This window comes from Labrus mixtus, chromosome 19 (assembly GCF_963584025.1).
Source record: "Labrus mixtus chromosome 19, fLabMix1.1, whole genome shotgun sequence".
Taxonomy (NCBI): Eukaryota; Metazoa; Chordata; class Actinopteri; order Labriformes; family Labridae; genus Labrus; species Labrus mixtus.
Genome location: NC_083630.1, coordinates 16,700,474 through 16,717,366, shown reverse-complemented (window position 1 = coordinate 16,717,366; position 16,893 = coordinate 16,700,474). Strand labels below are relative to the sequence as shown.

At 42.4% G+C, this 16,893-nt stretch overlaps 2 protein-coding genes across 5 annotated transcripts in view; both read right to left on the bottom strand.

Moving 5' to 3' along the window:
- Positions 1–16,893, bottom strand: part of rmc1 (regulator of MON1-CCZ1) — a 440,600-nt gene that overhangs the window by 27,154 nt on the left and 396,553 nt on the right. The gene's annotated exons all lie outside the window — the stretch shown is intronic.
- si:ch211-230g15.5 (polyhomeotic-like protein 3) lies at positions 136–16,880 on the bottom strand. Of its 4 annotated transcripts, none has more exons than XM_061064903.1 (12): positions 16,741–16,880; positions 11,964–12,597; positions 11,133–11,285; positions 10,346–10,444; positions 10,009–10,216; positions 6,719–7,852; positions 5,373–5,716; positions 4,848–5,013; positions 4,082–4,193; positions 3,668–3,788; positions 2,275–2,605; positions 136–848 (listed from the first exon to the last, which is right to left on the bottom strand). In XM_061064903.1, the coding sequence occupies exons 2-12, from the start codon at positions 12,579–12,581 to the stop codon at positions 694–696; spliced, it is 3,441 nt and encodes a 1,146-aa protein (XP_060920886.1). In that variant the 5' UTR covers positions 12,582–12,597; positions 16,741–16,880; the 3' UTR covers positions 136–693. The 4 variants fall into 4 exon arrangements, with proteins under 4 accessions (XP_060920886.1, XP_060920885.1, XP_060920887.1 ...); XM_061064902.1 differs by lacking the exon at positions 16,741–16,880 and adding an exon at positions 16,394–16,534; XM_061064904.1 differs by lacking the exon at positions 16,741–16,880 and adding an exon at positions 16,394–16,534 and having other exon boundaries at positions 6,719–7,837.

Below are 16,893 nucleotides of genomic sequence, written 5' to 3'. Positions count from 1 at the left end.
TCTCCTTCCTCATGTCAAACAGCCTCAATTGAATTCAAACAATAAGATAAACAATACATTTTGATTAATTATTCATTTATTAAATAATTTCAAGCAGGATACCATAAAAATGTGACGATTAAAGACACCAGTCTCTACCCTGATAGTGACTTTTTTAATCCACAGACATGTTTTGTCCAGAATATAGTGATATAAAACATTAAACTTTCATTAATCACTTACAAAGCCTACCTATCATCATCATTATTATTATTGTTTTTTTTACACACACTGGTTATGTTAGCTACTGGATATTTTTGTCATTGACGTCACGTTCTAAAAAAACTAAATAGACAAATTTATATATTAAATGTTCAAAATCCTTCATGAAATAGCTTCAAATGTACACTCTCCAGCTGCATGTAAAATGTACACAAAGTTACAAAAACACCCCCGCTCTCCTGCTACAGTCGGAGGGACAAAAAATGATGAATCTTCCTCTGGACTCTGGTGTCTTCATGCTTCTTTAACCTCCTCTAAGGCCACTCCTCGATTTTTAATCTCATAAATTACCTTTAACCCTTTTTGTGACTTTGTTCTGTCATCCTTGGTGTCAGCTTTTGATTTTTCCTTCCTTCTTTTTTTCCATGTTTTTGTCGCCAGTTTGCCTTCAAATTTCTCTGTTTCTTCTCTGCAATCCTTCTGTCTGTGTGCTCACTGGTTTTTCAGTGAGTTGATGTGAGCGCAGATCTTGAGAGCTGGTCCTAGTTTGATGTTCATGCTGGTCATCAGGTGGTCCTCGGTCAGCAGCAGCAGAGCCTGACCGTCAATCTCCTGCAGACGGAAAGCCTCAGCCACATCACTGCAGCCTGAAAGACAGCGAGACACAAACTGTAAGTGCCAACACATAGGGCATCTTATATGAACATTTTATTGTTGTTTTAGTACTGATGGTGGGTGCTTGAGTGCAGCTCAGTAAAGTCACTGTCAGAGGTAGTGGTTTTTGACCGTGAAGCAAAAGGTGCAGCTCATGTTATGAATATTCCTTTTGTCAGTCAGAAATAAAGACTATATCCCTATCAATCCCTTTTTTCACTTCAAAACTTTGAGATTCCGTCAAATATTGTTATGGGGTGAAAAATGTTTTCCAAAACATATTTTAGCTGAAAGTGGAACCTGTTGATAAAATTAAGACCATTTCTGTAGTAGTTTTGTGGTAGCGTATAATGACACAAAAATATAAATGATTTAAATATGAATGAGCTATTTAAAAATATATATTTTCTCTTAATGAATTTTCAAAAAGGTTCTGGAGACATTTTAACCGGCTCCTGTTCTTGTAGATGGTGTTTAGAATTGATGATCTTCTATTCATGTACTCGAGTCATAATCAAAGTAAGAGCTGCGTTTAATCATTGAAGACCAGCTATAATGAATATCTTTAAGAAATGTATTTCTCAATGCAACTAGTATTTGATATTAAATGCAGCTGTTAACTGATTAAGGATGGCTACACACGAGACGACTTTCAAATCTTGACCAATCTGAAAAAAAAAAAAACATGGGGGAGGCGCTGACTCGATCAGGAGCTGTAAAGATAATCGCCTTGAAAACTAGCTTGTAAAACAAAGCCCTTCATCACAAATATGTGGCTGATGGTTGAGTTTTTCTTCTTTATTTCTTCATTATGTAATCAGGTTTTTGTTATAAACAGTGTTCAATAAGTAAAATCTCAATAAGGTGAAGATCGTCTCATTAAGGTTCCTTCATCAGCAGCTGTTTATTGTTTAATCCAGCTAGATGGCTGAGATTCCTCTTAACATGCACGATGTGATTTCCCTCCTGGGTTGACCAATGAAGACAACTAAATGAATGCTCTGCAATCTTGTTCTAACAGTGCTCCTTTAACCTGCATTATATCTGAAAATCTCTCACCATAAAACCATCTTTCTGAAGTGAACCTTTCAGATTGAGTTTGTCACTCGAACTTTCACGGCGTTTCTGTTTTCATCAACATGTTCACAGTGATGTTACTCACACTGACAGTTTGTGGTTAAAAGTATGCACATGAGCACACTCAGCAGTTCATTTTAATGATTTGCGAAACACTGTATTGGGTAAGGAGCCCCCCAATCATCTGCTTACAATTAAGTCGCTTCAATGTATTTATAAATCAAACTGACAACTTTGACAGAGACCGCCAGTTTTCAGGAATCTCCACATGTGCGATGTTGTCTGATATCTTCTTGTGTGTGCTGTGTGTGTTTTTGTGTGTGGGTGTGTGTGTGTGTCTACCTGGCAGGGTGTGTATGAAGGCCGTCACCTCCTCCACGCTCCACTGGGAGATGGCGGGTTTAAACGTGGTCGTGGGTGTTGAGGAGGAGGAGGTCAGGGCTGGTGCAGACGCCCTCCTCCCTCTCCGGACCGCCCGGCGCTCCATCCTGGCCGTCATGGCAACAGCTGGATCCTCCTCTCCACCGTCGTCTTCTTCCTCCTCCTCCTCCTCCTCCTCCGCTCCTGCCTCCATGTCTTCCTCCTCATCGTCCTCCTCCTCTTCGTCCTCTGCAGCCGCTGCCTTCTCCTTTCCCTCCTTCTCCCGCCGACCGGCGCGCCACAGATCACGAGGCTAAAGGGACACATGAGAAAAAAGAAGTAATGAATATGTCGGCCCTGATCAAGCAGGTGAGTTCGTCAATTTGTTTTATATGTGAGGATGAAGGGGTTTAAAACGTGTACTTCTTAAATGTTTCAATAAATGTGTTATTAATGCAACTATGTAAAACTCTTTTATTTCAAGTTAAAGTCCTACAATTAAAACACAATTACATTAAATGTACAAAAGTGTCAACAGATAAATATGCCTTAAATATCACTCAAAATAAAATTAGTTGATTTGCTGAAAAATGTCTCCTGTCTGGAATACCGAGAGGCAAGTAAGAAAAACAATTCTGGTGATCCATTATCTAGGTCTGATCTATGACGGAAGAAAAAGTGAAATAGTTGTATTATGTATTATTATGTATTATTTTTTTTCTATGTTGAGAAAGTAATAGAAAAAAGGGGTCAATGAATTATAAAACAAGTTAGCCTTGATCATTTTTTGTTTTGTTTTTGTGTGTGTCTGTGACAGCTCATGAAGAAAAAAGCACTGACAGGTGAAAAAAAAGAAAAAGTGTTTGTTGGTGTAATACTCCTAATGGCCACAGGAGGCTGTATTTCACCATCAACCTATGATCCAAATACACCTGAGAAATTCATGTTTTCTTCTGGGTGAGTTTTAATTTCCATAGGTCCTCTTAACACATGGAAACTAGAACTGTTACATCATGTGTTGGCAGTTACCTATCATTACTTCCATCACTAATAAAATACTGTGGGAAGTGGTTGATTGTGTTTAAATAACACACTATATAAAGCAAAAGTGTTTCGGGGAGCTCCCCCTACTGGCTTCTGACTTTATAGTTAGTTCTCAGAAAAAATTAGATTAGTAACTACTTTTTAGTTTCAGGTTTAACAGCTTTTTCATATTCTCTTTTACCAAACGCTTCCTTGTAAAAGTAGCAGATACTGGGGTTGACATTTCAGTGAACTTTTTTTTAGTGTTCTAAGAGCAACAGGAAAGTAAGCTGTAGAGAAAGTGTAGTGAGGTTTGTTCAGTGTGTGGTGATGGTTAGTTCAGGGTCCATACCAGCCGCAGCAACAGAGGTTTCCCAGGAACAGACTCCGCCCTGTTCAGAACAGGGCGTGGCCTCTCTGACCGACTCCCTGCACTCAGAGCTCGCAGACGCTTTGTCAGACGAACGTTGAACCTGCCATAGAGAGATAGATAGATAGAGAGAGGGAGAAAAAGGGCAGAGAGAGAGGGGGGGGGAGAGCAGACGACAGATGAGGTGTTATTTCCTCGTTCTGGTGCTTTGATCCACGCTCATATCTGCTGCTAACACCTGTGTGTGTTTCTGTTCATAGGCCACACACCACATCCTGTCAGCACTGTGTTTCAGAAACACCAGAAAAACAAAACTGCATCTCAGAAACAATGTCTTCAGGTCACACAGAACAAAGGACGGCTTTTTGCACTCGAGTCAATGAACCAAGGTCTCACCCGCGTGCACAGGACGTGGAGCAGAAGCGTTTAGACCTCATGAAGTTGTGGGCGTGGCCTCTTTTCCCACAGAACTGACAGTGCAGCACCGTCCGGTCCCTGTGGGTCAACCCTGTAGGTATCAGATAAAAAACATTATCACGGTGAACTGGGTTTTAGTTTAAAGTAGTCATTCATTAGTCATACATTAATGACTTTTTTGATCTATTTAAAAAGAAGCCCTGCATTTAAAATACAACTCAAATGAACGTACATCCAAATATACTTTAAATAAGTTTAAATCTTCAAAACAATTAAAGTAAAAGTACTGTATTTGCTGAAAATTGCACTCTGTACAGGAGCCCTGAGAGGCAAGCGAGAGAAAATTCCAGTGATTTATCTTTTAAGTCTGATTTCTATCTAAAACTTCAAAACACAAAGAAAAAAGAATCTTAAAATAGTCGTGTCAAGTTACTTTTATGTAGTTAAAAAATACTTTTTTCCATTAGGATAAAGCTAAAGTTTTATCAGTTATAAACAAGTTAGCCATGATGCCATTTCTTGCTGTCTGAAAACTTGAGAAAAAAATTAAAATAAAATGTTTGTTTAACTCATTTCGACTCAGGCCAAGCTGCTGTGGATTGTCTATTTCTATTTCTATGCAGAAACACAAGAATGAAAAACTGGAAAAAATGATTTAATCTTACATTATGAAACCAAAACTTGCTATACTATAAAAAAAATCTATCATAGAGTATTCATTCTGGAGAATTTAAAGCTTGCTTACTGTTGCCGTGGTTGTCTACGTCTCCGGCCTCCTCCTCCTCTGACTCCGTGGAGTGTTCAGCTTTTTTCGCCGTGTCCGGCACAGGCGACGCTGCTTTCCCATTGGTCCCGTTTACTTCCTGTGGTTTGGTCACCTGCTCTGGAACGAGGAGGGACGAACGGTTCACCTGCAAGATAAAGAGGTACTAAGACATACAAAGAAATGCTTTTTATGAGTCTGTGTGTATGTTTTAACATATTCCTCACAGAACACAGGTATGGTTTATTGTGAAAATAATCTATATTTACAGATAGAGAATCTTTACACAAGGGTCTGGATTCTCAGCATTTTGTAGTACTCTGAACAAAATAATATCTGTGTTACACTAAATAACCCAAACCCAACCCAACAGTTCAAGTCAGTGGTAAATGAGCAACCATTGCTTACATTATAAATTCATGAATCAATAATGTGATTTCTTAAACAGATTGTAAAAAACAGATTATAAACCGTCCTCGGTCTGTGTGTGCAGGTGTGTGTCCTTACAGGAAACGGTTGCAGCCCTTCCTGGATGACAAATCCCTCCACCAGGTGGGTCAGAACCTGTCGTCCCTCAGGCCACGGCCTCGGCTCCCAGGGGCTGTTCAGGGATTGGCTGAAGCTGTCAGACTCGTCTTCTGATTGGCCGAGAGGCTCTGTCTCCGTCCCGGCTTCAGTGAGGTGCTGCTGTGGTTCTCCGACCGTTTTGTCGACCTTCTCAGCCTCGCGCTGCGATAGGCTGAGGTCGGTCGGGTGGGCGGTCAGAGCTGGTAGGAGGGGAGGAGGGTGCTCTGCCGATGGGGTGATGAAGGGCGAGGAGGGCGGAGACTGAGAGGAGAGGCTGGAGAGCGCTGGGAGGAGAGAGACAGTGACGAGAGTTAGTGTTGACGGATACAAACAGACACTTCTGTTCTTTATCATTTGAGCTCTTCGGCTTTAATAACAGAAACATTTAAAGCTTCAGCATTTGTGAGACTTCAGGCTGAATTAAAATGTCTAAACTCCAGACATTTGAAGAACTTCATACTGTGACACCTTCATGATGGCAGGAGAGAGACTGCCTGACTATATAAACTGCTAATAGACCAGCATAGACTACAAGAATAAAATGCATTTCAATAACCTGAACATGCTTCATCATGTTAGTCTGAGCTGCAGAGTCACCTTCAGCCTGAACATTTAGTTGACTTGGAAACATTTTAAAACCAGGATAAAGGATCATTCGAGCACTATATGCACATGTTTCTCTGCTAAACGCTCCTGCTTTGTTGATTAATGTAATATCTGTTTATTGTCTGTCTTTTTGTTCACCGTGTGAAACTTTTTCGCTGCTGTCTTGGCCAGGACTCTCTCGAAAAAATAATCTTGTGTCTCAACAAGAACATTTTCCTGGTAAAATAAAGGTTAAATTAAAAAAACAATGATAATACATATATTTACAGCAGCTTCTCTTTTGTGATATTTTGTGAACAATCAAGTCAATGAAAGAAATGCTGTTGTCACACGTTCTCTCTATACACTACAGCGCCCTGCACTTTGCTAGAATATACTGTACATTTTCCACAAGGAGAATCCCACATAACTAAACATCAACTCATGTCCTTGTAGAGTCCGTACATAACAGAGACCTAGACTGTCCTTCTTTATCAGTCCATCAAGCTTTAGAATTTGAATTGCCGATATGAAGAGCTCTGTTGAGTGCAATATCCCTCGTAATATCTAAAATGGAATTCATTGTGGGAATCTGAAAAGTCATGATTGCCTTGATTTCAGAGAAGATGCAGCAACACATTTTTTTAAATTCTGTCCGACCTGCAGCGCTGAGTTGCAGTTGCGCAATGAGTTGCTGTTACCTGACTGGTTGTCGGACTGTGTCGACATGTTCTCACAGAAGTCCTCATGGCTGACCGGCTGGACGTCCCGGTGAGACTCTGAGAGCCTCTGACTGTGGACAGACACCTCTGGGACTGGAGCTGGTACTGGTAGTGTCACTGGGGCTGGAACTGGAGCAGATATGAGACCCTTGACGGGTTTCGGATCCACGTAGGAGTCTTTAACAGTGTCAGGCTTTGGGATTGGTTCTGTGTTCTGGAACTGATGGGAAACCTGACTGTTTAGGTTCTCAGATTGGTCCATAGCAGTCTCTTCCTCCTCTTCCTCCTCCATCTTTTTCTCCTTACCTCTTTCTATCCTCGCTCTGCCTCTCTCTCCCTCCTCCATCACTTCCATGTCTTCTTCCTCTTTGCCTCTTCCTACCTCCTGTATCTGTTTCTGAGCGCTCGCTTCCTTCCCCGGTGAAAGCCGCGTTTTCTCCTCCTTCTCTTTCTCTCTTTGGTCATCTTTCTGCACCTTTAGGTCTTTCCCAACACCCCCCTCCTCTCTGATTCCTTGTCTCACTACTCGTGCTCTCTCTCTCTGCTCCTCACTCTCCTTGGCCTCTCTTTTCTGGGTTAGAGTTTGTGTTAGAGGACCCGCCTGACTCGGAGGGGATGCTGGACTCAGGAGGGACGGAGGCGAGGAAAGAGGAGAGGTGTTTTTTGGCAACGTTGGGTTTAGAGGAAGAGGAAGCAAGTCTTCACCACTCAGAGTCCTCTTTGATTGGCTGGACTGCTCAGGGGACTCTACGATTGGAGGCGATGACTGCACAGTGTGGGTGAAGGTGCCGGATTGCGTCTGGCGGCCCGAGGAGAGGGCGATGATTTGCAGCTGCCTCGCAGCAGAAGGCGAGCGCTCAAATTGGGAAGAAACAGACATCGGGTTTGTTACTGACAAAGAGCTGTGCTGTGATTGGCTGGGCCTGAGCATGGTTTGAGTTAACGGACAGCTCTTGAGCCCGGACAGCGGCCTGTGGATGGAGGAGGACTGGCTAGAAGGGGCAGCAGCGATCGGTTGGAGGGTTGAGTTTAGCCGCGGTGACATCGCTCTGTGGCCGTTTGGAGAGTGAAGTCTGGGTCTCAGAGGGACGGCTCGGACTGGAGAGTAAAGAGCTGAGTAAATAGAGAGCAAGAGGATGACAGGAAGACATTTAAGAAGGAAGAACACAGAATATATCTATAATCCTGTTGCTTTTTATAGAATAGATAGAATATCCTGGAGGCAAAAGTGGAAAAAATTGTTTCAATCGTTACCTGATTTTACACACTCATGTCAAAATGACTTATATGTGCAAAAAGTTTTGGTACTGCTCTTACAGACTTCTTCAGCCTGCACAAATATCCCCATCAAAATGTGTTATTTTCAACTGACAGGCTCAGATTGTTATTCTAAAAGTCTGATATCATTACAGAAAGGATCCCTGCAGAGATACAGCTTCATGGTTTTTTAAACTAGAAACATTGCTCCCTTCACAGCCACCAGACTCCATTGACAAAAACAGTCATTCTACCTGGTGGGAACGTGGGAATCTCTCGTCTCACTTGAATAAATAGTTATTTATGTTTGATAAATACTGAGTTGGATACAAATATATGAATCAAGTCAAACAATAACACAAAACACTTCATGTTTTTTTACTTCCAACACCAAAAGTGATAGAAGTCAAACTCTGGTGTCCTGCAAGGTAACATTTGTGATTTTGTCATTGGAGTCTGGTGGCATTAAAGAGAGCACTTTTGCTCTTTGTTTGTTTGGTAACCCATCAGTGTGAGATAAAGCAGTCTTATAAGCTCAGCGGTAAAAAATTGTGATCTTATTTTAGTTCCCTGATAAGTCTGGCGAGTTGGCTTTGATTTAACAAACGAATGAGCTGAAATCTTTTCTTTTGAGAATACTTAGCAAGGGTTGTCGCGATAGCAGATTTTGAACTTCCATATTCTACAATTCACTTAGCAGACGCTTTTATCCAAAGCGACGTACATCAGAGAGTAAGTACAACACAAGCAAGGATCTAGCAAAAAGGGAACAATGTCAGTAAGAGCAAACGATCAGCTTTGAGTCTGATTGGACACACAGGTGCTGACAGGAAGTGACCAGAGGCAAAGCACAACATTGATGTCAGTTCTTGAGAGCTCTAATCAGTATAGAAACCATCTTATAAGTCGTCGTTATCAAACAAAAACAATCGTCACAACCATCATCATCATCATCAATAATATGGAGACCATCATCATTAAGTTAGTAGGTCTTCATGAAAGAGCTGGGTCTTTAGCTTTTTCTTAAAGGTGCAAAGAGACTCTGCAGATCGATATGGAGTTTGGAAGTTCATTCCACCACCGGGGGACGACAGAGGAGAAGAGTCTAGTCAGAGACTTAGGACCCTGTTGTGAAGGTTGGATCAGACGCCTTTCATTGGCAGAGCGTAGTGGGCGGGAGACCATATGATTCAAGTAAAAATTAAACAAGATTGTTACCTTTTAGATACCAGGGCATCAGAAATAGAAGTCCTAGACACTCATCATTGAGTACATTTTTCTTTTTAAACACCAAAAATTGCAGGCAGCTCCAGCACACTGTCTTCAATGTGCAAATAAGTTGGTCGCTGCCTGTATTTGTACAATTAAGACAGTGTGCTCTTGTTTGCTTACACTTTTTAATGGACACGTTCTTCTCCTTCACACCTGTCGTATGAAATATGTTTGCAAAGCCTCTTTCTACTTCTACTTCATTCGTAATAAGCAACCTGTACACAGAGCTGTGAGAGTCGCAATGTAACTTTTGCGTCTTCTTGAGACTCTGAAATGACTTAAGAAACGTCAGTATGAACCGACCTATTTTTTTAAAGCTTCTGTCCTTTTTGATTCTGTCGATCGTTAAACAACAGCGATTGTATCGTTTTAAAACACAGGGTATTGAAAAGTATAGAAGTATCGAATGTTTTGACTTTATAGTCATCTACAGTTGGTTGCTAAATGTATTTTTTTGCCCCTGGTTTTGCCTCTCAGGTTAAACTACCAGCCTACCTAAACTGAGTTTAATGGGTTCATAGGCAGCCTTGTTCACATACTTTCTGCAGTTATATTAATCATGTTTTTTTATATTTACAGTTACAGTTTATTTATAATTTTGCCCCCCCTCCTCCTTCTATCTTTATAACCCTGCAGGTTAATCGTGTTGAATACATTTTAATATTAACACAGAATGAAGCCCAGATGATGATTATACTCTTGCACCATTATGACACGTTAGTCAACCTTTAGGGACCTACTTGGCGGGGGGACGGAGAGGTGGCGGCTGGGCGTGGTCGGGCTCTCTGTTGCCGTGGTGCTGGGCTGTGGTCGCGGCCTGAGAGGGGGGAAGACGGGGGCGTGAGGGCGAGAGAGGGGGGGAGGCACTGAGGAGGGCGGCTTCAGGCGAAGTGAGGGAGGGATGGTGAGGGCCCCGGGGGGAGGAGGCCTCAGGGTGAGACTCTGGAGCTGGCGAGGAGGGAGAGGGCGACAGAGAGAGATGATCATTAAGATCTGAGAGAAACAGAATATGTCTTCAACCCCGCAAGTGAAAATCAAACATTCACATAAGAAAAGTCGTACTGCTTGACTGCTCACCTGAGCGGAGGCAGGGTTAGAGGAAGTAGGAGAGGAGGAGGAGGAGGAGGAGGAAGAAGAGGAGGACAGGGCAGGTCGCATAGCAGACGTAAGAATCAGCTGCAGGAGGAAAAGGAGAGACAGGAAAAAAAGTAGTAAAAACAGGAAGAAATATGAAGAGCAGGAAGTTGGCGAGGTGGGAGAGCTTCCCAATGAACATGTTTGTGAGAGAATCAAATCTGTTGACTGAATAATTTACTCTTTATTTATCATGTCCTCCATTATCAGGGCTCAATTCACTCCCTCTTCTACCTCTATTCTTCAAACTTCTATCCCTGTCATTCATTTTTACAGTACCTCATCCTAGAGTCAAATTTGTTTAGAAAACTCCAGGCAGAGTAAAACACATTCATTCATTCATGCCTCTTATAAACAACCAATCGCCAATAAATACATCCATATGTTAGTGTGAATGTAAACCCTGTCTGACGTTTGTGGCTCTCAGCTCAGAGCTCATTGGTTCCTGCAGAAACTGTGGATCTTTAGAAACAAATTGATTCAATTCAATAAAAAGTATAGTAAATGATTTACTACATGAGAAATGAGAAAAATTGTGTAGAACTTACCTAGAGTGTGTTCATATTTCCTAATTACCTTGAATGCATCATTACTCAGACTTTTGCATCCCCCCACTATGTACTTTAAATACTGGTAATCTCACCTGCTGACGCTGTACTTCCTTCACTGAGCAATGTATGTATGTATGTGCATGTATACTAATGTGATTTGTGTGTGTTTCTATGTTTACCATCTGAGCTCTGAGCAGCACCTGGTCTTGGCCAGACCCTTTGAGACCTTTCCCCAGGAGCAAGGTCTGCTGGGATACCCTCTGCCTGACAGGGGACGGGATCTGGTTGGCTCGCACAAGACCAGGTGTGCCCACAGGATGAGTCTGTGATACCTGGGAGAGGAGAGGTGAGGAAAGGGGAGGAGAGGAGAGGAGTAGAGAGGAGAAGGGGGAGGAGGAGAGGAGAAGTGAGGGAAGAAGCAAATCATGGAAAGCTTCAGAGCTAAAACATCCTCTTGTTACATTTCACTGAAAAAGCAAGACAGACGTGTGTGTCCAGGCACGTGTGTGTTCAGCGGGTTTAAACCGTTAAATGTACATAAACACACTTTGAAAAAGTATAATGGTGATGGAAACGTAGAATGGTGGGGCTAAGTCCTTCCACCTCTGACCTGCAATTGGAGGTAGTGACAAAGGTGTAATTCAGTTCAATTCAATTCAAAACCTTTATTTTAACTTGAAAGACACTGAGGTTTCCCTCATTTACAGTGACGTCGAGCTCACAGCATAGAAGAGGAGATGCAAATAAAAGCATGTAGCAAAGAAGAAAAAAAAACAGCTAAAACAAACAAACAGAGAAAACAGTACATATCCAGAAAACAGCCAGCAACACAGCTAAAAACAGTTACAAAGTGATGAACAATGGTCCGTTACTATGGCCTTAAAGGCTGCATGTGAGGACAGAGCACTAATTTTAATAGGGTAATGGGGGGAATGAGCTAGTAATGTCTAATGTTGGAGGCGGCGAGGCGGAATGGCGCTATGTATATGTGCGTGCCTGAGTGTGTGTACCTGTCGGCCAGGTGGGTTCGCTGGTGTGTGAAAGGGCTTGATGGGTGTGGAGGTCGACGTGGAAACAGGCCTTGTGTTCCCGTTTGTCAGGCTGGTGGAGGTCTTGGTTGCCATGACAGTGCTGCTGTGCGTTGCAGAAGAAGCCGAAGATGAAGGAGAGGGGAGGAGTGGCGAGGCGGTGCTGGCTACAACAGCAGAGGAAGAGGAGGAGGAGGCAGGGGGGAGAAAAGAGGAGGTGGAGGACGAAGACGTTTTGGAGACACCTGCCGGGGAGGGAAGGATTGGGCGAGAGTACGTGCGGAGGGCGGGGACGGCCGTGGAGGTGAGTTTAGGTGGAGCGGGGACGAGGATGTGTGGAGACGGAGCCGACGCCGCCTTTGGGATGTGAGTTGCGGTGACGGAGGGAGCAGGGGTGAGAGGGGGAGGGGGAGAGGAGGTGGTTGGCGTCAGCATAGGAGTGGGGCAGTCCAGGAGCATTGGGTTGGGGGTTAGGCGGGGAGGGGTGGGCGTTGTTGGGGTGGAGGGGTCAGCCGCGGTGGAGGATGTCGAAAGGCTGGTTCCATTGGTGGCCTCGCAGTGTTCTGATTGGTTCTGACGAAGTGGATCCCGGTCCATCATTCAACACTGTAGCAAACTGGAAGAAACAGAGAAATCAAAACATTACATTTTTAACATGTTTTTTGATGCAACAACAATATTGACAATATGTGTCTGTCGAGAGGGGCTTAAATTAGAACATATCAAATATTTTGAAAAAAAAAAAAAACTATCCTGAAAATAATAATCCAATCTTTTCCTCCCAGTCCAATCAAATCTTTTCCTCGTTCAACTCAACTGTGTAAAAAACGGACAACAAAAGCCCTCTCAAAGTGAAGCCAAAACATCTGCAGCTCCCCCTACTCACTGGCCTGCAGTAAAGGCCTTGAGCGCACACTCCTCCATGGTAACAGATGGGACACGGTCATACTATAAAATCAAAATACAGGGGGTCTCCGGTGTCCTGGTGCGCACGCCCCATGCATGGAGGCTGTGGTCTTCAGCGCAGCATGCCCGGGTTCGAATCTGATCTGTGGCTCCTTTCCTGCATGTCGTTTTTTTAACTCTCTTTGTCCACTCCCCTTTGTCTAAAATAAAGGCATAAAAAGCACCAAAAAATACATCTTTTAAAAAAAAATCTAAATACAAGCCGAATTATTTTTCTCAAAAATAGTTTCCGTCTTTGAAGTAAGATTTATGGCCAAGTATTTATTTTTTTCGAACAAGTTAAGCTTTGATTAGTTATCTGATTGAAAAATGATGCCCCCTGCGTGGCTGAGTGCACTGGATTATCAGAGTGGAGGTGGAACGGTGAGAGGAAACGTTTCAAACACTAACACAAGAGTCATTGAACCTTCCATATTTGTCAGTGTCTGCTTCGAACCTACACAATAATCTGCTCTGCTGTGTACTGTACCCACATGAGTGACCTTTGACCTTTTGTCTTTAAGTTTAATGTTTGTTTTGGGTAGCGGGAGGGAGGGGATGTCTACACTGCATCTCCAACAGCCGTGTCGCTCTTGCGCAATATGTCAGTGCCTGTCTCGGGGGTATTTCGGATCATATTTTTACAATGGGAGGAGATGAAGACAAGCCGTCCATCTTTATATACAGTCCTGACATGAGGACACAGTGACCTTGAATTTTGACCAACAAAAATAGCGTCACATTCAGGGAGGAAACGGACACATCCTCTTCATGTTTACAATTTATCTGGTTTGCTGTTTCCTGTTTGGAAAGTATACACAGGTAGACCTGGCTGTGAACCCACAACCGCCAGTATGCAAATCCATCGCTCTCAACCATAAGCCACCAAATTTCTTCAGACCCCACCTCCCGTCTGTTATCAATCAACTACTTCAGCACTCTCGGGTCTGCCTCATAGAGCCGTACAGTTAAACACCTGTGCAGTCTTATTTTATCATCATAAGTCAATGTGGGTAATTTTGAAAACTGATCAGTTTATTTCAACCTGTTTTCTATGTGTAATATTCTGACTTAGAATATTCAAGGCATTAATTACAGTATTTTCAAGAGCCAAGACTAAAAGCCTGTGACATAATTGAAGTACTGTAGCTTGTTTTTTTTTTTTTTTATCAGAACTCCAAGACAAGCAAAACACTGAGTGAAGAAAGTTCAGAGAGGCTTTTACGACCAACTTCAGCCAAACAACGAGATGGCTTTTGTGCTGCAAAACTCAACAAATCTCTTTTGATTTTATTCAACAGTGGATGTCTCAAGCCAAAGCGATCCCCTTTGAAAATTCGGTTTATATACGGCATAGAAAAACCTTGAAAAAAATATATATGCAGAGAAGGACAAAATATTGAGGATGATAAAAGCTCCCGCACACGTTCTCACTTTATGCTGCCATATTTATTGAATCACACAATGTTCTGTAAATATAAAGCATTAAACTGCTCTTTCTCAGGTAGATGGGCAGTAGGACAGTAGAGCAGTAGAGCGGCTCCTAACCCCCTTTTTTCTAAATGGTTAAACCAAAATGTTTATCATTTAGCTGTAGAGTATTTTTCAAATAAGTCAGGGGAACTTTTACATTTAAAGACCATACCACCGACAGTACGTGGTTCTCTGCAGACTGACACATGACACCATCACTATCAATTTCAGCTGTGTTTTGCATTAGAGCCATGGCAGCGTTAGCCTGACCTGACACAGCAGAGACGAGTGAAAATCATCCCACAGGGACTTACAGAGTGAGTGTTCTGCTCACCTCTGAGTTTATAATGATAGTAGACTTTATTTATATCTCCTGAAGCCACAAACCACCAATTATTATCATTAATCAATGACATGCCATGTGTGTAGAATAATGGTTACTCATAATAAGCTTTGTTATGACAGATCAACAGGTTGAATTATAAATATACATAATGATGTTGACAGCAAAGCTTATTATGAAAAACCAATATTCTGCACATAGGGCAAATCATTCATTTCATCTCAGAGTTCTTATAGGGTTTTTCTAACTATCACAAACCACAACAGTAATATGATTAGTTACTGTCTGAAAGTGAGAGTTTATCTTTAGGTATTATCACTATAATCTTATAGTTTACATACATTGTTGCAAAACAGTTGGCATGTTTTTCCATCATTTTTGAACATTTATTTTTCATCCAATGAAAAGTCAGTTCATCAAGAATACTGTTAAGAGACCGCACAATAAATGGCAATTTCATCTTTCCGCAATAAGAGCCTTCCCATCAAACTGCTTTCTCTTTCTTCATTTTGTATACAGGTCAGAATTTAATCATGTTTTCACTATTCTTCTTCCCATGTGGGATTATTTTGGCTCTTAAGCTTGAGTAAAGCATCTAAACACGACTAATTTAAGGCACATTTTCCCACATATCTTGTAAATTAATGCTGCAATTTTTCAATAACTTTCATTCTCAGTCCTATATTCTTTTTTAAATGTAAGGCTAACATAAGTGGAATTAATGCCACTTATTCTTGCAGTAAATTGATTGTTTTTCAAATGACAATTTAACACACTCCAAAAGCCCATGATGACTTTTTCAACTGTCTAGTTATGTCTGATCAGCTATCTCGTGTTTGAATATGTTCATCACATTTCGTAGAGATCTTTTATTCATAATTTGTACATGTTTAGAACCTTATTATAGTATGCTTGATGTCTTGTTTTTACAATATGTGCCTAAATGTTGTGATGCGACTTGATTGTGATGTAGCTGGTATAACTGTGTAATTTCCTGAAAAGGATTAATGAAGTGTATCTCTCGAGAAAAAGATGATAAAATCACAAATCATCACATCTGATCAACGAAACTTTGACACGTCTGATTAAAGAAACCTCTACGATTAGCAAAAAAAAAATGCTTCCCAACTATTTCTGTGCATCACCTCAAGGATAAATACACCAACTGTGTCAGCTGTGAATCTATGTGTACAGATTTGTCAAGTCATGATCAACAGAAAATGAGTGTAAGGGTCCCAATGCGTTTTGAGAACTACTCATATGTCACTAATGCACATTAGGTGATCTTAACGGTGGATCCAGCTGGTTTGAATTTGGATTGATAATGTGTTTCTGCAGGCTGAATTTGAGCTAATTTCACGCAACATCACCACGCAAGCAGGTGCCACTCCACGCACAGCGGGCTGATGCTGACATCTGGCCCGCAGCCTGTAACCTGCGCTAACCAGCGTCACCACATTCATGCAGACCCAAACTATGACAGCAATGAGTCATTGTGCATGTCGGTGACAGTTAGGCCAGAGATCATGCATGTGACTATCAAAAAAAAAAGATGGAGACAGGCCTCACAGTGGAGAAGTCTTACGATAAAAAAAACATTTGGGCAAACTGTCATGTCCCCGCGCCGCGTAAAGCTCTTTCCGTCACCTACCGCCTGATGTCCGCGTCGTCCTGTAGCTTATTCCCGGTTACGTCCATCCGAGGGAGAACGCATGTTTATAAAGTCTGTTGCTGTTATCTGATGAACGGCTCTGGGCTTCGACAGGCAGAAATGGGCGTGTTTGAAGCCCCACTTCCTCGTCTGACAGCGCAGGAGCTGCTGAGGAGTGCGCGTCACGCTCCCCCGGATAATAATCTCAGCAGCCTCACCTCTGATTATCTGCGTTTATCCCCCGCAGAGAGGCAAAAAAACGCAAAGTTACAATGCCAGACAGGCCCTTGTGATGTGCATGGGCTTGTGTGTGTGTGTGTGTGTGTGTGTGTGTGTGTGTGTCGCACTTTGATTATGGTCTCAGCACAGCTCGGGGCTTTTCCCGCGGAGCTGTCCGTAAATCCAGCATCCGGAGCGGTTACGTTGCCAGCCAGTTCCCCGGTGAAGCTCTAGAGTCACACCTGCCGGGTCTGCGTGGGGAATCGGCCCGGCTCGGGGCC

Bases quoted from the DNA above. Each gene is read 5' to 3' on its own strand.
- si:ch211-230g15.5 (XM_061064903.1), bottom strand. From the start codon at position 12,581: ATGATGGACCGGGATCCACTTCGTCAGAACCAATCAGAACACTGCGAG. The intron at 10,217-10,345 runs GTGAGCAGTCAA...CCTCCTCGCCAG, and splicing joins CTAACCCTGCCTCCGCTCAG to CTCCAGAGTCTCACCCTGAG. The intron at 5,717-6,718 runs GTAACAGCAACT...CTCTCCTCCCAG, and splicing joins ACAGTCCGACAACCAGTCAG to CGCTCTCCAGCCTCTCCTCT.